At 41.1% G+C, this 24,879-nt stretch overlaps 2 protein-coding genes across 2 annotated transcripts; both read left to right on the top strand.

Annotated features, from left to right (window-relative positions):
- The first annotated feature begins 248 nt into the window (after positions 1–248).
- On the top strand, positions 249–7,664 carry LOC134405502 (vomeronasal type-2 receptor 26-like). Its single transcript, XM_063136747.1, has 4 exons — positions 249–1,043; positions 3,934–4,161; positions 4,764–4,890; positions 6,763–7,664. Exons 1-4 carry the CDS (start codon positions 249–251, stop codon positions 7,662–7,664), a joined length of 2,052 nt encoding a protein of 683 aa, XP_062992817.1.
- A 5,165-nt stretch (positions 7,665–12,829) lies between these two features.
- Positions 12,830–22,818, top strand: LOC134405501 (vomeronasal type-2 receptor 26-like). Its single transcript, XM_063136746.1, has 5 exons — positions 12,830–13,062; positions 15,008–15,299; positions 19,319–19,546; positions 20,106–20,232; positions 21,917–22,818. Exons 1-5 carry the CDS (start codon positions 12,830–12,832, stop codon positions 22,816–22,818), a joined length of 1,782 nt encoding a protein of 593 aa, XP_062992816.1.
- The last annotated feature ends 2,061 nt before the right edge of the window (positions 22,819–24,879 follow it).

Raw genomic sequence — 24,879 nt, 5'->3', positions numbered from 1 at the left:
GTGGGGGTGCTTCCCTTACTAGAGATCTTTAAAGCAGGGTTTGTGAATCTGGTTGTTGGGAGAATCATTAATTCTACATTTTCTGCATCACATAGAGTTTTGTTGGCTCGAAGGACAGCATACGACTCTACATTTCTACGATTTAGCATTCTCTTACAATCCATCTTAAATATATTTAAATGCAGCTCACCTATGGATCATTTTTGCCAGCACAAGGTGCCAAATCCCTCTTCCCATTTTTGTACCAGATGGTCCCAAATGAAGCCCAACAGTACATGGGTGTGGTGCGGCTACTTCAGCATTTCAGATGGACGTGGATTGGGCTCTTTGCAGTGGATGATGACAAAGGGAACAGGTTTTTACAGACAATGGTGCCGACACTTTTCCAGAATGGCATTTGCTATGCATTTATAGCCAGAATACCAAAATGGGATTATGTGGATAAAATGATAGACATGATAATACAGCAGTGGGAACATTATGAAATCCTTTTTGTGAGCAAAGCCAATGTGTTTTTTGTATATGGAGAACCTCCATCCTTTCAAGTTTTGAATGTCTTACTGTTTCTAGTACCCTTCTTGTCAGTGAACCCTCTAGGTAAAGTGTGGATTGTTACATCTCACTGGGATTTTGAAACAGTAACTGTTCATAAGGCTTGGGATACACAAACCTTCCATGGTTCCATCTCCTTCACTGTTCACTCAAATCAGCCATTAGGATTCCAAACATTTCTCCAGATGATAAGACCTTCCTGGGCCAAAGGAGATGGTTTCATCAAGGACTTCTGGGAACAGACATTCAACTGCTCACTAAAAATGCCTACTGTGATGGAGAAGACCAAGAAAACCTGCACTGGAGAGGAGAAGCTGGACACCCTTCCTGGAACTTGGTTTGAAATGAAGATGACCGGCCACAGCTACAATGTCTACAACGCTGTCTATGCTGTGGCACATGCTTTGCGTGCCCTATACGATTCCAGTTCCAAATGCAGAAGTTTGGTAGAAAGAGAGAGTCTGGATATTCAGAATGTGCAACCGTGGCAGGTAATTGCACATCAGCACTTTCTGAAAAGTAGGCTAGATTATGATGTAGAACTAAACACAATTCAATTTATGTATAAAACAATGGCAGCAAAACATTCATTTGTCATTATTTCTGTATTAAAAACATTTTTATAGTGCAACATTTCTGGCATAAAACAGTTTAGTCCATTAAATTTGTTTTTGCAAATAAAATTGGATTAGAAGTGCCAGCTTCAATGGATTTGATTCAGAATGGGATTAGACCAAGGGCTCATCTACACCAAGCAGGATATTCCACCACGAAAGTGCTTTGAAAGCAGTATATAAAAGGCAGGAGCCACACTACTGCTTTATAGCAGCACTGAAGTGCACTGACAACTGTTGGGGCCCATGGCACATACCATATACTACTTTCATAGTGTTATATCCTGCTTGGTGTAGATGTGTTGATGGGCCCCAACAGTTTCCAGTGCACTTCCATACTGCTATAAAGCAGTAGTGTGGCTCCTGCCTTTTATATACCACTTTCATACAGCTTTCATAGTGGAATATCCTGCTTGGTGTAGATGAGCCCCAAGTGAAATCACTAGAGCTGTTATCTTAATTGGTGTACTGTAAGCATCACAAAGTCTGGATTAAACTCATTTTAAAATAATGGTTTTTAAAATTATTATTCATAATCAGGTGTTAACATGATGCAAAATGGAAAGAAATGACAGCTACAAATATAAAATCCCCACATACAATAAAGTGTCATCCAGGTTTTCAGTTATGAATGGCCTTTAAGTTTGGAACATATTTTGGAAACTTTACTCTGATTGCAAACCAAACACTAACACATTAGCTTCATTGTAAAGAAACTAATTGAACCTGGGTCTTTTCACTTATTTACCAGTTGTCGGACCAACAAAGCAGGACATGGTGCAACAGGACACGCCCACCCATGTTTCCCAGCAATGGCTGCATATAAGCTTACTGCCTCAGATACTGTAGGTAGCAATTAGCCATCATGGCTAGTAGCCATTGATAGACTTCCTCCCGGAATCCTTGTACTAACAGGCGGTGGTAGTTCTGCCTAGAAACCACCAACTTTGCAAAGCATTGTGATGACATTTGGCAACCCTTTATATGTCCTGAGTGCCAGATGTATAAATGGGTAGACTTCCTAAAGGATGATGTGCTATCAATGAAGAATTAAAGTGTTGTTCTGACATCTAGGGAATGAAGCTTGACCTCCACTGAGAAGGTCAGTTGAGGAAAGGAAATTAGTAGTACGATATCCTGAGTTAAGTGGAATCCTGAGACAACCTTTGGGAGAAAGGAGCATTCTGGGTGTAGCACTACTTTATCCCTATAAAAAGTTAGGCATTGTTGGTCATGCCTTAGAGCAAATAATTTGCTTGCTATTCATGACAAAATAACAGCAACAAGAAAAACCACATTCATTTGGAGGCGCCTAAGGCAGGATCTTTATACTACTGCTTTATAGTGGTATTGATGTGCACTGACAGCTGTTGGGGCCCAGGACACATACCATATACTGTCCATTACCGTGCCCAGGCACTGGTTCAGAACAGCCACTGCCTCACCTGGGTTTGATGAAAAGGAAAGGTAGAGCTGGGTATCATCCACATATTGATGACACCTCAGTCCACATCTCTAGATAACCTCCCCCAGCAGCTTCATGTATATGTTAAACAGCATAGGGAATAAAATAGAGTCCTGTGGAACCCCATGGCTTAGAAGCCACAGCACAGAGCAATAATCCCCCAGCACCACCTTCTGGAATCAGCCATCCAAGTAGGAGTGGAACCACTGCAACGCAGTACCTCCAACTCTCAGCTCAGACAACCTATCCAAAAGGATACCATGGTCGATGGTATCGAAAGCCGCTGAAAGGTCCAGGAGAACCAACAGAGTCGCACTCCCCCTGTCTCTCCTGGCAAAGGTCATCCCACAGGATGACCAAGGTAGTTTCTGTTCCAAAACCAGGCCTAAAACCCGACTGAAATGGATCTAGATAATCCGTTTCATTCAAGAGTGCCTGGAGTTGTCCTGCAACCACCCACTCAAGCACCTTGCCCAGGAAGGGGATGTTCGCCACCGGCCTATATTTTTTAACATCTTCCAGGTCCAGGTTTGGCTTTTTCAGGAGCGGTCTAACTACCACCTCTTTTGAAGAGGCCGGCACCACTCCCTCTCTCAAGGAGGCATTTACAACCTCCTGGACCCAGCCGGCGATCCCCTCCTTCATTCTGAACTATTAAAGTTTCTTTTTATTCAGTGATGGGAGGAGGAGCCGGTAGTTAAAGCACCAGCTCCAGGCTCAGCCGGGAAGCTCCCTGGATGGCCTTCGGCTGAACCAGCCCTCAAGCCTAGCCTCCCTCATGGGGTTGTTGTGAGGATAAAAGGGACCTGTCAAGGGTCCTGCGCAGTCCTCCTGAAGGCCTGCCTCGGTGGCTGCTTCCTGGCTGCTGCTCTTCGCGCCAGTTCAGCCAGCCGCCTGACCTGCCTACTCATAGCGCCGGCCCTGCATAAGACACATACCATATACTACTTTCATACCACTTTCATAGTGCTATATACTGCTTGGTGTAGATTTAAGAATGTATTAGGAGAACTTTAGTTTCTCCTTTGTTTTGAGCAGAATGGCCAAAGGAACACATGGTCACAGATTTGGTAACTTCCATTTGTGCTGTTGGCTGCTAGGTAATAATTTAGATAATTGATGCTTACAAATGATACAAATCTGTTCACAAGGTGTGTAAATACTTTTTGCTCCTGTTCATAGTTGGAAAGTTTCCTTATAAATGATATAGATAGATGGCTGATAGATAGATTTCATCAAATACTGCTGTATTTCCAGGAAATAATATTTCTATTCCTTTCCTCATATTATCTTTCAATCTAGCTCCATCACTTTCTAAGCAGCACCTTGTTCAATAACAGTGCTGGAGACACTGTGCGCTTTGATGCCAATGGAGCATTAGTTACAGACTTTGATGTTACAAACTGGTTGATGTTCCCCAATGGCTCAGTGGTTAGAGTAAAAGTTGGAAGATTGGATCCCCAGGCTTCTCCCAACAAAAGGTTAACCATTAATGATGACCGAATTGTCTGGCATAAAAGTTTTAATCAGGTGAGCCATAGCTGCAGATGCAATTTTACCCCAACTATTCATTGAGATGTTACTTACTTTGAAAAGTGTTAAACCAACCCTGTTACATTTGGGGGCAGGATGCTCATTCTACTATGGGAGCCCTGTAAGTCCATTCTGGGTTTCAGTCAGAACCAGTCAGAACACTAAATGAACTGTCTAAGGTGCTGAAACCAGGTGTCTGGAGAACAGCACTGTCTGTTTCTGACAGTGAAGACCAAGTCGACGCAGATGACATGCATGCACAGCTCTTGACAAAGGCTTTAAAAAGTTTTCAATTGTCTAGCCATAAAGATGCCATTCTCCTGTCTGTGCCAAGATTTTTTTTCATCAGGAAAGGTGGTCATCTCTCTCTCTCTCTCTCTCTCTCTCTCTCTCTCTCTCTCAAGCTGAAAGAGATTTTTGGGGCTTGTAAAGATCATCCCAAGTGTGAGGCAGGCATAAATTTTCCCTGACGGTGCCATCCAAACCCACCTCTTGTAATATCCCATCATTCAAACAATGTCAATAGCCCACTATTAACAGTATAGACTTTCTGAAGTCACAGGTTCTTATTGTGAGTCTTCCTCCATGCTTCTGTACAGGTGCTGCCCCTTTCTGTGTGCAATGACAACTGCTATCCTGGCTACAGCAAGAAAAAGAGGGAAGGAGAGAAATTTTGCTGCTATGACTGTAGTCCATGTCCAGAAGGGATGATCTCTCACCAGAAGAGTAGGAAACATAATATACGGAGATACGTAAAGTGTGTGTGTGTGTGTGTGTGTGTGTGTTGAATGCATACGAAGGTGGTTGTCATCATGGATTTTTAAAAGTATCAAATGATTACATCTATATTATTTTGATTAACAGTTTAAAAAAGAGGGATGGCAGGTAAAACTTCAAGAAAGGCTTTTTGTCCAATACAACACAGCTCTTCTTATGTTAACTGACCATATGAGACCTTTATAGCTTCAGCAAAATGGCTCCATTATGTGCCTTCAGAACAGGAGCTCAGATTAAAGTTCTCTCCAATCTAGAATGACAACAATTTACTAATAAACAACAACAACTAACGCAGCCACCACAACAACATTGTTCAGCTGGTGAAAAGTGCTTCATAAAGTATCCCAAGGAACTGGATCAGTAATCTCCTACCTCCAAAAAATTTTTTTTCAAGTAGCTATACCAGATAGGGCTGTGCAGGGACCCCCCCCCCGGATCCACTCTGGATCCGGATCCAGACCTTCCAGTTTGGGTCTGAACTGCTCCAGATTGATCCGAACCTCTTCCGAACCTATCCAGATCCGGATCCAGAGTGAGATCCGGAGGTCCGGATTTTCCCCCATAGAATTACATTGGAAAACAAAAATGCCTATCACTTTTTTAGTTTTTAAGATAGAAACATGAAAAGGGCACTATGATAGCTTCTCAAATATATCCTTACTCATGGCCACTTTGAAGGAAATGGGATCATCTTCTGATTTGGGGGGATTTTTTTAAGTTTCCCCCCTATTTAGAGAAATGCATTCATCTCCGTCATTTTTCAAGATGCACACATGAAACTGGGCACCGTGATAGCTTCCACATAGGACCTTAGGATGCCACTTTGAAGGAAATTGAATCATCCCCTGATTTTTAGGGAATTTTTTAAGATTTCAGCATTCCCCCATTTACAAAACTGCATTCATCTCTGTCATTTTTACAGTTAAAGACATATAACTGGGCACCATGATAGCATCCACATCGGACCTTATGCATGCTGACTTTGAAGCAAATCAGATCATGCCCTAATTTTTAGCGATTTTTTAAAGTTAAATCTCAACCAAAATCTCCCTCAGAAATAAAATGTGTATTTGAAGGAGCAAAAGTGCATCTCAGGACAACAGTGTACTGTGTTTCCTTTGTAGTGCTAATGTTGTCCTAAGATGTACTTTCGATTAGCTCCTTCCAATACACATTTTATTTCTGAGGGATATTGTGGTTGAGATTTAACTTTTAAAAATCACTAAAAATCAGGGCATGATCTGATTTGCTTCAAAGTCAGCATGCGTAAGATCCTATGTGGAAGTTATCAAGATGCCCAGTTACATGTGTGTATCTTGAAAAATGACAGAGATAAATGCATTTTTGCAAATGGGGGAATTTGAAAAATTCTCCAAAAATCAGGGGATGATCCCATTTCCTTCAAAGTGGCCGTATATTTAAGATATATTTAGAAGCTATCATGGTGCACATTTTCATGTTTCTAGCTTTAAAACTAAAAAAGTTATAGGTGTTTTTCTTTTCCAATGCAAGTGAAAGGGGAAAAAACACAGTTTGACCCAAAATGGCATCCGGAGCTCCAAATCGGTTCAGATCAATCCAAACTGATCCGAGCTGATCCGGACCTCTCCCAACTCAATTCGAATCAAAATTTAGGCGGTCCGGATTGGCCCGATCCACTCCAGATCTGCGGAGCGGAGCGGAGCACAATTCAGAATAATCCATAAACACTTTTTGAAGGCAAAAGAAAACAGAAATATGCATCCTCCCTCTGACAATTGACACTATTTGGTAAATGTTATCCAATATTTGGAAAAAAGATAATCACTCCTTTTTTTTCAGACATGGATGCCTGCATCAGATGTCCAGAAGATCAGTATCCAAACAAGGACCAAATTCAATGCATTGCCAAGGTTCTAAGCTACCTTTCTTATGAAGAATCATTAGGCTTCATCTTGGCTATCTTGGCTCTTTCTTTCTCTTTGATCACAACTTTGGTGCTTGGAACTTTTTTGAAGCACAAAGACACTCCCATAGTCAAAGCCAACAACAGGAGCTTCACCTACATCCTCCTCAGCTCTCTCTTTCTTTGCTTCCTCTGCACCTTGCTGTTCATTGGACAACCTGGAAAGTTGGTCTGCCTTCTCCGACAAATGTTTTTTGGCATTGTCTTCTCTGTGGCGCTTTCCAGCATTTTGGCCAAAACTGTCATTGTGATTGGTGCATTCATGGCCACCAAGCCAGGCTCCAAGTTGAGGAAAAGGATGGGGAAAGGACTGGCCAATTCCATTTTATTGTCTGGCTCCTTGATTCAAGCAGGCATTTGTGCAGTTTGGCTATGTACATCTCCTCCATTCCCAGATGTGGACATGCACTCATTGAATGGGAAAATCATACTGGAATGTAATGAGGGCTCTGCTTTCATGTTTTATTTTGTGTTGAGCTATCTGGGCTCCCTGGCTATTGTCAGTTTCATGGTGGCTTTCTTAGCCAGGAAGTTACCCGACAGTTTCAATGAGGCCAAATTCATCACTTTCAGCATGTTGGTCTTTTGCAGTGTTTGGTTATCCTTTGTTCCATCCTACCTGAGCTCCAAAGGAAAATATGTGGTGGCTGTGGAGATCTTTGCCATCTTGTCCTCCAGTGCTGGATTACTGGGTTTCATCTTTTTCCCTAAATGGTTCATTATTGTTTTTAGGCCTGAGCTGAACAACAGGGATCACCTCATCAGAAGGAAAAAATGAAAGAATATGTTTCTGTATTTATAATGAGATGTATGTAACTGAAAGTGCTGATGGTAGTGATATTGTAAGAAGCTGAATTTAAAAATGCATGCTTGCATAGATAAACCATCTGGCTAAAATTCTTTTCTCACACAATCCCATTAGCTACCCAAGAGGCAACTGTGTCAAATGATGCTTCGGGCCACACCAGGAGGTGCATGAATGAGAATTGGCATAGGAATGAGGATGCCAATCTGTGAATGAACACAACTATCCTCCATTTATTATTTGGAATGTTTTTTCTATATTTTGAGGTTTAAACCTGTATGTGGGTGTTTCAGTTTCAGCCAAAATGGTAATAGTTCAGAGGTCAAACAATTTGCTAGATTACAGGTGTCAGGATGGCTGCTTGGTAATGTTTTGTAACAATATCAGCTGAAAGTCAGAGGAAAAGGGGGGAAAGAGTTTGCAGGAGGTTCAGCTGAAGGTTAGAGGAACAATTCAGTCGATCAACATTTAGAGCTTTTTTAGACAAGACCTTAATGGTGTGCTTGCCGTTATGTGGTTATAGTAGTTTACAGATGCTTTAGACAACATCATCCTAAAAGCCCTCTCCCATACTTTCCAAGGATTTTCAGGTAAGAGGAGAATTGACCAGAGAAAAATGATTGTTAGGGGAATGGCAGAATGAAATGCTAGTACAGTTGCACAATACCACTATACAACAGCGCTATCTAGAGGTGATGTAGTGGAACATACAAAAAAAGCAGAGAAGGGGGAACAAAAACCCTGTGTATTAATTCCAGGAAGAATCAAGAAAGAGGAACAGCTTGAATGTGGAGGGTTAAATTATTAATTATTATTAATTAATATTATTATTATTCCATTCCTAGAGATGTCGGACCTGGCCACGGTGACACATGCCTTAGTTACATCCTGATTGGATTTCTGCAACACGCTCTACATGGGGCTGCCTTTAAAGAGTGGTCAGAAACTCCAGCTGGTTCAAAGAACTGCAGCCAGATTGTTGACCGGGGCTGGTTACAGGGAGCATACAACTCCCCCGTTAAAACAGCTCCACTGGCTTCCAGTCTGTTTCAGGCACAATTCAAAGTGCTGGTTGTGACCTATAAAGCCCTATATGGCTCGGGTCCAGGTTATCTGAAAGACTGTATTCTCCCTTATAAGCCTGTCCATGCTTTGAGATCTTCTGGAGAAACCCTTCTTTCAGTCCCTCCATCTTCACAGGCGCGCTTGGTGGGAACATGGGAGAGGGCCTTCTCGGTGGCTGCTCCAGTGCTCTGGAACTCTCTTCCTGGGGAAGCTAGGCTGGCTCCCTCCTTGATGGGCTTTCGGAAGCAGACTAAAACTTCTTTGTTCCAGCAGGCCTTTGGAGAATAATCTGGCCCTCCATCTATGTTAATGTCTTATAATTTTGTTGTGTATTTTAAATGTTCATGGTTTTGTTCCCCACCCCCCACCCCCAATGTATGTTTTAAACTTTGTAAGGCCATCTTGAGGCCCAGCATTGGGCAAAAAGCGGGGTGCAAATAAATATAATAATAATAATAATAATAATAATAATAATAATAATAATTCTTACCCATCTCTCCTTCTGGATGATGAGGAAACAAAATCAAATATAAAATACTATAAAATATATAAAGTGATTAAAAACATATAAAACTACTACATTATTAAAATAATAGCCAGTCATTTTAAAATTTGACTGGGTAGACTTGCTGGAAGAGATCAGTCTTTACAGCTTTTGTAAATTCAGAAAGACTGTTAAGTTGGCGGATCTCTCCCAGGAGGCCATTCAACAGTCTGGGAGTGGCAGAAGAGAAGGTCCTCTGGGTAATGGTTGTCAGCCCAGTTTTCACTGACTGAAGTAAATTCCTCCATTGACAAAGATGGATCCAGGAGTACCTCCTAACTACAGACCTGCTCTTTCAGAGGGCGTTTAATCCCATCACAAACGTGCAATTCCCAGACCTGGGAACTGCCAACTCATAGGATCTCTGTCTCATCATTTTTATTCATAAAAATGTTGACTTGTTCCAATAAAATGTTGAACTTCGTTTCTGGAAGGTTTGTGTTCTCTCTCTCTCTCTCTCAGTTATGTGATCACAGCCATTATATCTCCATCCCCATGCTTCAATCATTGATATTTCTTTTCTAAAAAACACACATCAGTATTGTAGAAGGAGCTGAAAGTATCAGATAGATATAGCATGGGTGGAGGAAGGGACAGTTCACAGTTCATTTGATGGGAATGTTGACCGTTCATTTGATGGAGGGAAGTGAGAGAAGAGGAAGAGAAAAAGGAGTCCTTTGCATTTACAGCTAACCAAAAAAATAAAAAACACATCCGCCCCATGTTCCCATTAAAAACCCGACTAACCGGCACAGGTGCTTCCAGGGGGCCCCGGACCAGCGCTTGGGTGGGCGGGCACAGCAGCACCTGGAAACCCTCAACTGTGCTCCTTCCCATGTAGATGCTGGGAAGGAGCGTCAATGCAGCTGTGCCCCAGCTCGCACCACCAGGCACAGCATTATCGAAGTCGCATAGACAAGGGCCTGGTCTCAGAGAACAATAATATTTCCTTCTTTTTGAGTGCTGTGAATGCTGTTTTTGTAACTCATAGCAGAAAACAAACCTTTGCTGTGTCTTATGTACCACAGATGGTTCCTAACTAGACTACACCCCATTTGAGCCCAGGTGCTGATCCTGCTGTTACTTAAAATCAGCATTTCTTTTTTGTGTTATCAAATGGTGCTCAGAATACATTATATTCTCTACTTTAGCCCAGAAAAATCTAAGTCTTCATTAAGCCCACTTGGCCACATACTTTTAAAAGCAATATTCCAAAATAATTCAATTTTACTTAATACTTGGTCATTCCCATACACCTTTTCAATTCCCCCCCCCCCAAAATCAAGTCATTGGGTTTATGCTGTTTTTCGCTGAAGTGCTTGTCTTGCCAATGTAGATTTTATTACAGGGTCATGAGATAGCATAAATTACTCCTGAGGAGTTACAATTTAGAAAATCAGTAATATGAATGTAATCAGGATGTTCTCTTTTTTGTATATTTACAATATGTGCAGTGGCCACATGCACAGTGTCCTTTTGGCTTTGATGTAGTGAGAACTGTTGGTTGTGCACTCTGGTTATTATTCTATGTGTGGTCCATGTGTACCAACCAATCTTTGAGGTTTGTTGTTCTTTTAAACGTTATTCTGGGTCTTCTTGTTAAACCTGGTAAATCCTGGATTTACCAGAAATCCAGGATTTACCAGGTTTAACAAGAAGACCCAGAATAACGTTTAAAAGAACAAAAAACCTCAAAGATTGGTTGGTACACACGGACCACACATGGAATAAAAACCAGAGTCTACTGTGCCTTTCCCTCCACGTTTCTGAGCATGTTGCACAGCCACGAGAAAACTAGCAGGCCTGCTCTGTACCTGTGGCTACATAACCATGGCTTAAATGTGCTCTCTAACCATTTGATGCAAAACAGTTAGAGGCCTAACCATGGCTTAGCGTAATGTCTGAAAAGGTCCAGTAACAGATAAGACTCCTCTCAGCTACAGGGTATGTAATTAGTGCAACATTTAGTTAGACTGTCTGTGCACTTGAGTTGAAAAATTGTGTACTGGAGATGCAGGATTGGGCTGCACTCTTCCTGAAGGCACAGTCTGCTTCGATTTCCAAAGTGCACAATGAGGAAACCCACTGAGAGGGAGTGTGTAGAAGAAAGAGAGTGTATGTGTACACCTGTGTCTGTGGGCCCAGGTCAAATGAATTGGAAGTGATCTCGTGATGGAATTGTACATCAGCATGGTAAAACATAGCATCAAATTCCCATGCTGTGATTCTGTATTTAAACTTTGGCCTTCAAAGAGTGAGTTATGGCTGAACTTCAATCTAGCTCTGGGCTGAGGTGCCCCTGTCTCTCTCCCACTTACTTCAGTTTATCCCTCAAAGAAGAAACTATGTAGGATTCAGGGAAATACCTCTTGCTGTTCTGTCATACATGATGCAACTTCAACAATTTACAGCACACTAGGGAAGTGATAATCTCCCACATTATTGTCTAAATTATTGGTTTCCATTCAATAAACAATGGATTTCCCCAGCGTGAAGGCAAGATCAAGCATCATTATAAATCTACACATCTCAATTTAGGCATAGGAGAGGTTGCTTCATTTATTTGTATGTTCCATTCCCATCTATAGTTATATTTAAGTCTGTTTCCAACAACTGATTATACCATGACTTTTTAATCAAAAATATAAAGTGTGAGTACCCTTCTTCTTCATGCCTTATCTTCACCCACTTCATCTTTTTCTCTCTGGTTTCTTCCTCTGAAATATAGGACCTTATGAATTAGTGCCTGACTATAATATCATGTATTTTGCATTCTTCTGAGCAAATATTTGTATCACACTTCATATTTGCCATTAGCTTCCCTCATCCATCATCACTGCTTTCTGAAAATTCTTATTTACATATTTCTACAAAAAATCATGGCAATTCCAGAAATTCTACTTTTTCTTAGAAGTTCTTCTTACCTATGGCTGAACATATGATGATTCTTTAAAAGAAAAAGAAATTTATAATTGTCACTCAGACTTAACAGATAAAATGAGGAGATAAAGATAATACACAGTTCAGGGACACTGTTGGGCACAGAGACATCATTAAATAAAAGACAATGGTTCTGGTGCATAGATTGACTATCAGACCAAGAAAGAAATCGGTATAGCAATGGGACTATTGACACTTGAAGGGAAGCCGTAGCAAAACTCATAGTACAGATGCATAGAAAGCTATCAATGGAAGGAAAGGAAAGGAACCTCTCGTGCAAGCACTTGAGTCATTGCTGACTCCTAGAGGGACGCCTGCTTTCGCTGAAGTTTTCTTGGCAGACTTTGTAGTGGTGTGGTTTGCCATTGCCTTCCCCAGTCGTGGTTACCTTTCCCCCAGCTAGCTGGGTACTCATTTTACCGACCTCGGAAGGATGGAAGGCTGAGTCAACCTGAGCCAGCTGCCTGAGAACCAGCTTCCGCTGGTATCGAACTCAGGCAGTAGGGAGAGTTTCGGCTGCAGTAACTGCCGCTTACCACTCTGCGCCATACGAAGCTCAATGGAAACATGGGAGTTAATTTTGGTGAAGATGTTTTTCAACCGGATGATCATGTTGGTGTTACTCCTTCTTTTGCTCTGCCATGCTGTATACAAGACACATCCTATTAACTGCACTGTATCTGATGACCCCCTCCCTATTCCTCATCAATTTTACCACCCAGGTGATCTTGACATCGGTGAGATTGTTTCTCAGGTCATCTTCCTCTATAATATCTTCTCTTTCAAGGAACAGCCTGCACAGATGTTGCATGATGAACCTTTGTGAGTCATCATTTTTCCCCTGTCTCTCTTTCTATGTGTAATGTGTTTTACTCTGTACAGCACCATGTACATTGATGGTGCTATATAAATAAATAAATAAATAAATAAATAATAATAATAATAATAATAATAATAATGTGTTCAGATTACAATAGAAGAGAATGTGTCATTGTGTTTCAGTAAATAAAACATTAAATTTATTCACTTATAAATGTGAGGAAAGTTGCATTCTAGCAACATTATGGCTCGTTAATGTTTCTCCCCCCCACCCCTGCTTTCTACCTTTTCTTGTTGAGTTGAAGCTACTAATGAGTTTTCCTTTTGCGCAAATGAATGACTCCTCTGCATTTCTCTAGACCGCCTTCTCCGTCACGTATCCTCCAGACATGTTATGTTACAACTGCCAGCATTCCTAACAATTGGCTAAAGTTGGTGGGAGTTGAAATCAAGCCATATAGAGTGTACAAGGTTGGCAAAGGAAGCTTTAAGGCTTCTACTGAAGAACCTCATAGTGGGATGTGCTGTGATTTTGTCTTGCCCATTCCACTTCTCATTCCCAGTCATTATTTGTCTCTACCCCCTCTCAGGCATTTCTAGACTTCTCATTTTTTTTATTCATATTGTTTTATTATAGAAATACCACCATGCTTCATTGTTCCCATGATTTTCACACCTGTAATTTGCCCAGGCAATTTCCATTTTACAAAAGGACAAGCCTGGGTTTATTGCTGAAATGTAAAGCACATTCTTGTCCCTACACATTCTTGTTGTAAACCACCCAGAGAGCTTCGGCTGTGGGGCGGTATATAAATGTAATAAAATAAATAAATAAATACTTGTTCATGACTTTACATTAAGAATTTGATAATTTATTTAATTATTTATTTAGAGTATTTTTATCCCGCACCTCAGCCAAAAGGCTCTCGGAGCGGCTTACAATGTATCAATAAAGAAGACAGTCCCTACCCTCAGGCTTACATTCTAAAAAAAGACATGACACACAAGGAAAAGTGTATGGAGGGAAGAGGGAGAAAATAAAAAGAAATTAAGGAGACTGCTTAGGCTGGTGGGAAGGCCCTGCTCCGTCCTCTCATCTGCCAATGGAGGGGCAAACCAACAGCTCCTTCTTCCCCACAAGGTGAAGATGTTAGCCCTGTGGGGGGGGGGGGGTCCAACTGAAGCAGGCTCCGATGGTGCCTGCCTGCTCCAGTCTCCCTCACATCTTCTTCCCCACAGGGTGAAGATGGCAGTTAGCCCATAAGTAAGTAAAATATTTTAGCAATATTCTTTTTTTAAAAAAAATGCAAGTGAATTTGCTGTTCTGATGTATCTGGAATATTGACTTCAAATGTAGATGAGTTTATTGAAGTTTGTAATGCCTCCCCTTCTACTTTCCTTTTACTTTCCACATTGCATATCCATGTGAAAGATGCACTTCAATTGCATTAATGTGTTTCTGACATCAGATAATCTAAATGATTATCAGTGTCCAGTTGCTTGAACTCACCATGCCTTTATATATTTCTTGTTTCAGTACACTTGTTTCGGTACACAGATTCTCAACAAAGAGTACATACTGAGCCTAGATCCATGAACCCTGCATTCTTAGAGTTTGATTTACTAAAAGCTAAAAAGCATATCATAGCTTACATGTAGTCTGTTTGCTTTTGTTGATTTTTCTTATTGTTGTGTGTATTGAAAGAAGCCAACTCCAACAAATGCATGCCGCTGTTAGTGTGATTCCTAAACATTTTGAGCACTTTGTGGGAGAAATACCTATTTCAGATGTCTTACTCATTTTACTTCCCTCCATTATCTTCTTCAGTGTTTTAACTGTTTTTAAGCTATATCTCAATTCTGAAAGTATGGAGGTGATTGATGGTGAAAAGTACAAATGCATGTTGTCATTGTTTCTTGATTAAAGAGCCTGTACCTCTTCTTCCAGTTCAGTGCCTAAGAACTACCAGCATGTCCTGGCCTTGGCATTTGCTGTCAAAGAGATCAATGAGAATCCAAGAATCTTACCCAATATCTCTCTGGGGTTCCACATCCTCAATAGCTACTATACGGCAAGGATGACCTCTAAGGCCACCCTGAACCTGCTTTCCACACAACATAGGTTTGTCCCCAACTTCAAGTGTCATAACCGGAAAAATATGGTAGCTCTCATTGGAGGATGTCTCTCTGAAACCACAGCCAATATGGCCATCATTTCAGCAAGCTATAAGACTCCACAGGTAAGCACCATGCATGGGGGAAGGGAGACTTCGTAAGTGTGAATCAACATCTTCATTTCAGCAAAGCATTGTCACAGTGCTCTGTGATCTTTTAATTAGCAAACTAGTTAGAATCATAAATTCAATATAATACATAAAACCAATTAAAAGAGCATATAAAACCAATACAATATTAAAATAACAATCAAAACATCCTAGAATTCTTAAGTTTAAAATTCATTTGGGTAGGCCTGCCAGAAAAAGACTAGTCTTTATGGCTGTCTTAAACTCAGAGAGAGTATTAAGGCACTGAATCTCCTTCAGCAGACTATTCCACAGTCTGGTGGTAGCAGAGGAAAAGGTCCTTTGCGTAACAATTGTCAGCCTAGTTGTGGCTGACTGGAGTAAACCCTTCCCAGAGGACCTGAGTGTGTAGGGCGGATTGGATGGGAGAAGGCGATCCTGCAAGTAACCTGGACCCAAACCATGTAGGGCTTTAAAGGTAATAACCAACACTTTATACTTTGCCCAGAAATTAATTGGCAGCCAGTGAAGTGATTTTAAAGTTGGTTTGAAAAACAGATGTATTGGGTTGACTTTGCCAGGACTTCAATATTTTTGGCTGGAGGAGAATGGGTAGGACTTGGTGTATATGTGTCACAAGTCTCACTGATCTCAGTGAATTTTACTTCAGAGGTGATATGCATAGGATTACACTGTAATGCATTCCCCCCCCCCCCCGTCAAACCTTAACTAAGGGTGCACAACTGTGTGCCCTTAAATTTTAGGCTGCATTAATACAACCATGGCTTTCAAGGCTCAAGAAGCTAAAATTCTACTGTATTTCACATCAGCCAGACCACAGGCAGTGTATTAAGTCCAGTTCTGGGTGCAGCCCTTTAAGGCTACACACAAATGAAGATGGTCTGCAGTACTTTTAACATAGAGGAATTTCAATTTACTGACAGGCCTTTACATAGAACCAGCACTGTGGGTCCTATAATACACACTTACAGAAGAATAAGTCCCATTGAACTCAATGATCTTGTTCAGACAACATGCTAAGCCATGGTGGTTAAACATTTTGAGCTCAACTTTATGGCTGAATTATGTAGTGAAAACCATGAATTGACTCTAACCATGGTGACTACATAACCACACTTTAAACACTCTCACTAACCATTTCAAAATGACCACAAGCCAAACCATGGAGGAGCATGTTGTCTTAACAGGCCCAATGAGGCTTACTTCTGAGTAGACAAGCATTTGATTTCACTGTAGTGCAATTTTAGCGTGCATTAATGCAACCATTGTTTCCAAATGATGCGAAGTAAGACTTCTACATTATTTCACTGTAGTCAGACCATATGTGTTGTATAGTTCTGAGTACTGCCCTTTAATGCTACAAGTTCAGAGAAAGAAAATGAAGATAATGAAGGATATGGAAACAAAGTCCTATAAATGGATACTGTTGTTTTTATACTGTTGTTTTTATGTTTTTGATGGTTTTTAAATTTTATATACTTTTTAATGTTTACCATTTTTAACTGTTGTAAACCTCCCAGAGAGCTTCGGCTGTGGGGCGGTATATAAATGTAATAAATAAATGAATAAAGATTAACCAATTAGGTATGTCAAGGAGACTAAGGTGAGACATTATAGCACTTTTCAAATATTGAATATATGTCGTAAAGAAGAGGACAAAGGCTTATTCTCAGCTTCCTAGAGGACTAGATTACATTAAGAAATGTCTATAATTTTGCATTCTCTTATAATCCATCTAAAATATAATTCCATGCAGCTCACCTATGGATCATTTTTGCCAGCACAAGGTGCCAATTCCCTATTCCCATTTTTATACCACATGGTCCCAAAAGAAGCCCAACAGTACATGGGAGCGGTGCAACTACTTCAGCATTTTGGATGGACGTGGATTGGGCTCTTTGCAGTGGATGATGACAAAGGGAACGGGTTTTTAAAGACAATGGTGCCAATGCTTTCCCACAATGGCATCTGCTATGCGTTTATAGTCAAAATACCAAAGTGTGATTATGTGAATAAAATGATAGACATGATAATACAGCAGTGGGAAAGTTATGATGTCATGTTTATAAGCAAAGCCAGTGTATTTTTTGTATATGGAGAACCTCCATCCTTTCATGTTTTGAATGTTTTACTGTTTCTAGTACCCTTCTTGTCAGTGAACCCTCTGGGGAAAGTGTGGATTGTTACATCCCACTGGGATTTTGAAACAATAACTGTTTTTAAGGTTTGGGATATGCAAACCTTCCATGGTTCCATATCCTTCACTGTTCACTCAAATCAGCCATTAGGATTCCAAACATTTGTCCAGATGGTAAGACCTTCCTGGGCCAAAGGAGATGGTTTCATCCAGGACTTCTGGGAGCAGGCATTCAACTGTTCACTAAAAATGTCTCATGTGATGGAGGAGAACAAGAAAACCTGCACAGGGGAAGAGAAGCTGGAGACTCTTCCTGGAACTTGGTTTGAAATGAAGATGACTGGCCACAGCTACAATGTCTACAATGCTGTCTATGCTGTGGCACATGCTTTGCACGCCATATATGAATCCAGTTCCAAACGCAGAAGCTTGGTAGAAAGAGAGAGAATGGCTATTCAGAATGTGCAGCATTGGCAGGTAATTGCACAGTAACAGTTTTTTGAAAAGTAGGTTAACATATGATCCAGAGTGAAACAGAATTCAACTTTTGTATAAAACAATGCCAGGAAAACATTTGTTTTTATAGCAGCAACCTCGGTGGATTGGATTCAGACATAGCTTAGACCAACTAAAATCAATAGGACCATTGATCTCAATTGGTCTACTGTATGCCTGGATTTAACCCATTTTAAAATAATAATTTTTAAAAAATATATATTCATAATCAGGCATCTACATGGTGCAAATTGGAGGGAAATGACAGCAGAAATATAAAATCCCCACGTACAGAAAAGAAACTTACAGAGTTTTGGTAATGAATGGCTTTTCCGTTTGGAACATAATTTGGAAACATTACTCTGATTGTAAAACAAACATTAACACATTAGATGCATTGTAAAGAAACTAATTGAAACTGGGTCTTCTCTCTCATTATTTTAGGCATGATGGCATTCTTGTTATGGAATGCACCTATACAAATTTGGATGTATTATTTTTAAAGCTCTCTGCCAAACTTGAAGATATTTTGTTGGGGGGAGGGGAATAATAATGAACTCTAACACATAAGCAGAGGTTGTTGACCTGAAACTGTGGTTCTTTGAGTGGTCACCTGTGAACTCTCGCATATGGGTTATGTACCCACACCGTACAGTCATTCAGAATATTCTAGAGCTAAGCAGAGTTTAGCCTCTCAACTCTAAGTCTGCTGCAATGTAGGAATAAAGAAAGCGAGGCATTGAAATATGAGTGAGGGTGGGTTGTGTGAGTTCACAGATGACCAATCAAAGAACCACCATTACATGTAAGCAGCCTGTGCCTCTCCTTCTTCCTCTCTGAGCCTCATCAGATGAGCATTTCATCGCACTCTCGCTACAGATGTCCACGCATCCTTCAGATGATGACGTCTGAAGGATGTGTTGTCCTGCGCCCCTCCCACTCCTTCCGCTTGTTTATCTGTCACAAAAGTGCCATTCTGCCATGGGCATGGGCATTGCCTGGGCATGGGGAGGCCTTTGTGGGTGTGGGAGAGGATGAGACGTGCCCACTCACCATTGGCTAGGCACCTCAAGATCACAAGGCTGGGAGGGGACTAAGAAGTCTTAAAAGAAAGACTCATCCCTCTCAGCTTGTTCTAATGAACTGATAAATGGTTTTGAAAAGAATGTAATAACTATAATAGAGAAAATGTTAGGAGAAGATTGTTTAGTGCAGGACAATGTGATGGAACTTGTTTCAAATACTTTTGTTATCTCAGGCAAAATCGATCAAATCAAAATACATCAGAGAAAGGCCTCCTGAACCTCATTCCAATAATTTCAAGACTTAGATGTCTTTTTGCTCATATTCTCTTTTAATCCAGCTCCATCACTTTCTAAGAAGCACCTTGTTCAATAACAGTGCTGGAGACACTGTGCGCTTTGATGCTGATGGCGCATTAGTTACAGGCTTTGATGTTACAAACTGGTTAATGTTTCCCAATGGCTCAGTGGTTAGAGTAAAAGTTGGAAGATTGGATCCCCAGGCTTCTCCCAACAAAAGGTTAACCATTAATGATGACCGAATTGTCTGGCATAAAAGTTTTAATCAGGTGAGCCATAGCTGCAGATGCAATTTTATACCTAACTGTTCACTGAGATGTTACTTACTTTGAAAAGTGTTAAACCAACCCTGTTACATTTGGGTGGCCCATGCTCATTCTACTACTGTGAGTCCGCTCTGGTTTTCAGTCAGAACCAGACAGAACTCTAAATGAACTATCTTGGGTGCTGAAACCAGGTGTCTGGAGAATAGCACTGTCTGTTTCCCTACCTGAAGCCCAAGTCCATGGAGATGACATGCGCATGCAGCTCTTGTCCCAGGCTGAAAGAAAGATCTTGATTGGCATGCTATTCTCCTGTCTGTGCAAAGATTTTTTTCACCAGGTAAGGTGGTCATTTCTCTCTCTCTTCAAGCAGAAAGAGAATTTTTGGGCTTGTAAAAATCACTCCAAGAGTGAGGCAGGCATAAGTTGTCCCTGACGTTCCCTTCCATACCCACCTCAAAAGATATCCCATCATTCAAACAATGTCAATAGTCCACTATTAACAATATAGACTTTCTGAAGACACAGGGACATATTGTGAGTCTTCCTCCATGCTTCCGTATAGGTGCTGCCCCTTTCTGTGTGCAATGAGAACTGCTATCCTGGCTACAGCAAGAAAAAGAAGGAAGGAGAGAAATTTTGCTGCTATGATTGTGCTCCATGTGCACATGGGATGATTTCTCACCAGAAGGGTAGGAGGTGTATTTATATTGTATTTTATATTATGGTTTTGTACTGTTGTTTTATACTTTGAATGTTTTTAAATTTTGAGAACCGCCCAGAGAGCTCCAGCTATTGGGCGGTATAGAAATGTAATTAATAATAAATAAATAAATAAATATTACATTTTTATATTGCCCATCAGCCAAAGCCCTATGGGCAATGAACAATTAAAAAACATAAAATATAATAAGTATAAATGTAAACATTAAAAGTTAAAAAGGCAATATGAAACCAGCTACATCTGCCATTTGGATGCCCACTCTCCCAGCTTGGAGAGATCCCTTTGGAGCTCTTCACAACCCTTTTGTGTTTTAACAACCTTAAATAATTTGGTGTCATCAGCAAACTTGGCCACTTCACTGCTCACTCCTAATTCCAGATCATTTATGAACAAGTTGAAAAGAATTGGTCCCAATACCGATCCCTGTAGAACCCCCCACTATTTACTTCCCTCCATCAGGAGAATGGACCATTTATTCCTACTCTCAGATTTCTGTTCTTTAATCAGTTACTGATCCATAAGAGGACCTCTCCTCTTATTCCATGACTGATAAGTTTGTTTAACAGTCTTTGGTGAGGACTTTATCAAAACCCTTTTGGAAATCCAAATAAACACCGGATCACCCCTGTCTACAAGTTTGTTGACACTGTCAGAGTACTAGTAAATTAGTGAGCCAGGACTTGCCTTTGCGGAAGTCGTGTTGATTTTTCTTCAGCAGGACCTTCCCTTCTATATGCTTACTAATTTTGTCTTTAATAATGCTTTCAACCAATTTACCTGGAACAGATGTCAAGTTAAATGGCCTGTAATTTCCTGCAATTTCTGAAGGAAGCCCTCTTTTCCACAATAGCTTCTTTGACACTCCTTGTTAACCATGCAGGTGACCTCTTGGACTTGGTGGTACCTTTATAATCTGTGGAATACATGTTAGTTGAGCTTCTACTATTGTGCTTTTGAGTAAGCTCCATGCATTTTCCAAGGATTTAACCCTCTTGATTCCCCCTTTCAAGTCTCTTTTCACCAGTTCTCTCATTTTAGAGAAGTTTCCTCTTTTGAAGTCAAATGCACTTCCTGGGAAGTTTCCCACTTAAGTATGTATTGAATCTGATAGCACTGATCCAGCACAACTCTGCTCATGTTACCTGATGAGACCAGACCTCTATAGATTCAGCAAAATGGCTGCATTATGTGACTTCAGAACAGGATTTCAGATTAATGAGGTTTCTAACCTAGAATGACAACACTTTATTAATAAAAATAACACTAGCACCACCACCACAATAACAATGCTTGGCATGTGAAAAGTGCTCCATGTGTTATTCCAATAACTCTTAAAATAACCCAGTAAGGTTGTTGTTGTTGTTGTTGTTGTTGTCATTTCCACATTATAAATAAGTCCAAAGGCTAAAAAAAGAATTACTTTTGACAAAGGCAAAAAAGGCAGCCCATGAATTCATAGGTTGACAAGGAACTGGATCACTAATCTCCTGGCTCAAAGAAAAAAAATAACTACACCACAAAACAAACTCAGGATAATCCACAAAGACTTTTTGAGGAATGAAAAAAAAAAGTATATTCCCACTCTTACAAATGACAGTATTAGCTAAATATTAACCTGTATTTGAAAAAAAAAATCATTTCCTTTTTTTCAGACATGGATGCCTGCATCAAATGTCTAGATGATAAATATCCCAACAAGGACCAGACTCAGTGCATTCCCAGGGTTCTAAGCTACCTCTCTTATGAAGAATCTTTAGGGATCAGCTTGACTATCGTGGCTATTTCTTTCTGTTTGATCACAACCGGAGTGCTTGGAATCTTTCTGAAGCACAAGGACACTCCCATAGTCAAAGCCAACAACCGGAACTTCACTTACATCCTCCTCATCTCTCTCTTTCTTTGCTTCCTCTGCACCTTGCTCTTCATTGGACAACCTGGAAAGGCAGCCTGCCTTTTCCGACAAATGCTTTTTGGCATTGTCTTCTCTGTGGCTCTTTCCAGCATTTTGGCCAAAACCATCACTGTAGTTCTGGCATTCATGGCTACCCAACCAGGGTCCCAAATGAGGACAAGGGTGGGAAAAGGACTGGCCAATTCTATTGTCTTTTCCGGCTCCTTGATTCAAGCAGGCATTTGTATAGTTTGGCTCATTATATCGCCTCCATTCCCAGATGTAGACAGGCACTCATTGGACGGGAAAATCATAATGGAATGCAATGAGGGCTCTGCTTTCATGTTTTATTTTGTCTTGGGCTATCTAGGGTCCCTGGCTATTGTCAGTTTCATTGTGGCTTTCTTAGCCAGGAAGTTACCCGACAGTTTCAATGAGGCCAAATTCATCACTTTCAGCATGTTGGTGTTTTGCAGTGTGTGGTTATCCTTTGTTCCATCCTACCTGAGCTCCAAAGGAAAATATGTGGTGGCTGTGGAGATCTTCTCCATCTTGTCCTCGAGTGCTGGATTACTGGGTTTCATCTTTTTCCCTAAATGCTACATTATTGTCTTTAGGCCTGAGCTGAACAACAGGGAGCACCTGATTAGAAGGAAAAAATGAAAAAAACATGTTTTCCTATTAATACTGAGATGTATTTGACTGAAAGTGCTGATGGTAGGGATGTCATAAGAAATAGAATTTAAAAATGCATGCTTGCATAGGTAAACTATCTGGCTAAACTTCTTGGGAGAAGAATTGAGCAGGCATAACACACCTCAAACGGGATCCCTATCTCAAGGCTGTGTACACACTCCTCACCCTACATTGCCTGCTATCCTATCCCCAGTGTGGGTGAACACATCTTGTGGGCCTCAGAAGATGGGATTTGCACACTGTCCTCCTTCCCCTGTGGCTGACAGTAAAGACGGCGCCAGTATAATGCTCTGGTGTCTGTTTCCACCAGGGTTCATGCCCTTCATAGCTCAGCTCCCATGGTCATGGTCAGAAAAGATGCTGCCAGTATCACTACTCTAGCAGCATCTTCTTTTCCTTACAAGCAGTTGCAAGCAAATGAGGAAAGGCTCAACAGGCATGTGCCATCTTTAAAAGAGCCATTGCTGCTGCCTGCTGTCTCAAATGGGACACTCTGGTTCCTCCTCAGAGTGACCAGTGAGATGTTTTTCTATCCCAAAGTGATGGAAGTGAGGAAAAGATTACATAATGCATAAGACTCCTTATTTGAACTTTAAAAAAAACCCTATTAAATTGGCTTGGAACTAGTTGAAACTCTTGTAGCTATTTCTTTACTTGATGAAAAATAGCTTTTGTCACTCCTACTTTTTTTCTCCCTTTAGCTCCCTGAGAGGCAACTATGTCAAACGATGCATTGGGCCACACCAGCAGGGGGCATGAATGAGAATTGACATAGGAATATGGATGCCGATCTGGAAATGAACACAAGTCTTTTAGACCCCTCGGCAGGCACAGCACGAGGGGGAGAAACAGTAGTTGAAGTGGAGAGGAGGGGCAGGCACAAGCCTATAAAGGCTGGTCCCACCCCTTACTCAACCTTTCTGGGCTTTTTGGCTGACCTCGTTAGGTGCAGCTTACTGGAGGAGCTCTTGGCCTAGCCGATCACGCAGAGGGCTCTCCTCGGTGACAGCTGCAGCAGTGGCGGCTCCAGTTTCGGCAGTGGCACTTTTGTTTTGGTCAGGATGGTTCCCGACCCCAACCAAGCCTCAGCCAGTCCCGGATCGGGGAGCGGGCTTAAGCAGCATGGTTTAGTGTGCTGTCTGAACGGGGCCTATAGTTCCCCTCAGAGAGATGCTGTGATGTCTCCAAAGAAATGAATGGGTGGCAGGAACGGCAATAGCGGGGGTATAGCCACCTTTTGCAAAATGCAGTAATTATCATGTGATAATAAAGGTATTAACAAGTCAGGGGGGGAAACATGGCTCACTCTCTGTTTCTTTTTCAGTGCTCACAAAAGTTCTTTTTTCTTACCAAGATGACACTCTGGCCTTAGCTAAACCTAAGGTTTATCCCGGGATTGTCCTGGGGTCATCCCTGTTCATGTAAATGATACAGAGGATACCGGGAGCAGGCAGGGATGACCCCGGGATGACCCCGGGATAAACCTTAGGTCTAGCTAAGCCCTCTCTTAGCAATCAGTCTTACCTTCCTCATGGAATGTGAATTTTTCTAACAGCTTAAGAGCCATTAATGTTCTAAGATCCTATCAGAGCCTAGGTGGCAACTAATGTAACGCTGTGGCTTAGCTGTTTTCTGGCTATGTCTAGCTTCATGAACATATTGAGAGGGAAAAGGAGGGTCAAGAGTAAATATAGTCCCTGGTCCATCAAGGAGTTTTTACTCATATCTAATGGAAACCATTTTGTTTGAGTCAATGAGATTATCAACCACTAGTAGCTGGACTCAATGGGAAAATTAACATGGTCAAAATTAAAATTAACCCCAGTATAGTGAAGCCACTGCCAGAATAGTGCTCTGGTGTCTTTTTCCACCAGAGATAATCAGTTTCATGGGATGACCCCAGGTTCTTGTATTTTGAGAGAGGGAGAAAAATGTCTCCCTATCCACATTCTCCGTACCATGCATAATATTGTACATCTCTATCATGTCTCCCCTTAGCCTCCTTTTCTCCAAGCTAAACAATCCCAG

Source organism: Elgaria multicarinata, chromosome 11 (assembly GCF_023053635.1).
Source record: "Elgaria multicarinata webbii isolate HBS135686 ecotype San Diego chromosome 11, rElgMul1.1.pri, whole genome shotgun sequence".
NCBI lineage: Eukaryota > Metazoa > Chordata > Lepidosauria > Squamata > Anguidae > Elgaria > Elgaria multicarinata.
The sequence above is the reverse complement of the archived record's forward strand: the minus strand, read 5'-3'. Positions and strand labels throughout refer to the sequence as shown.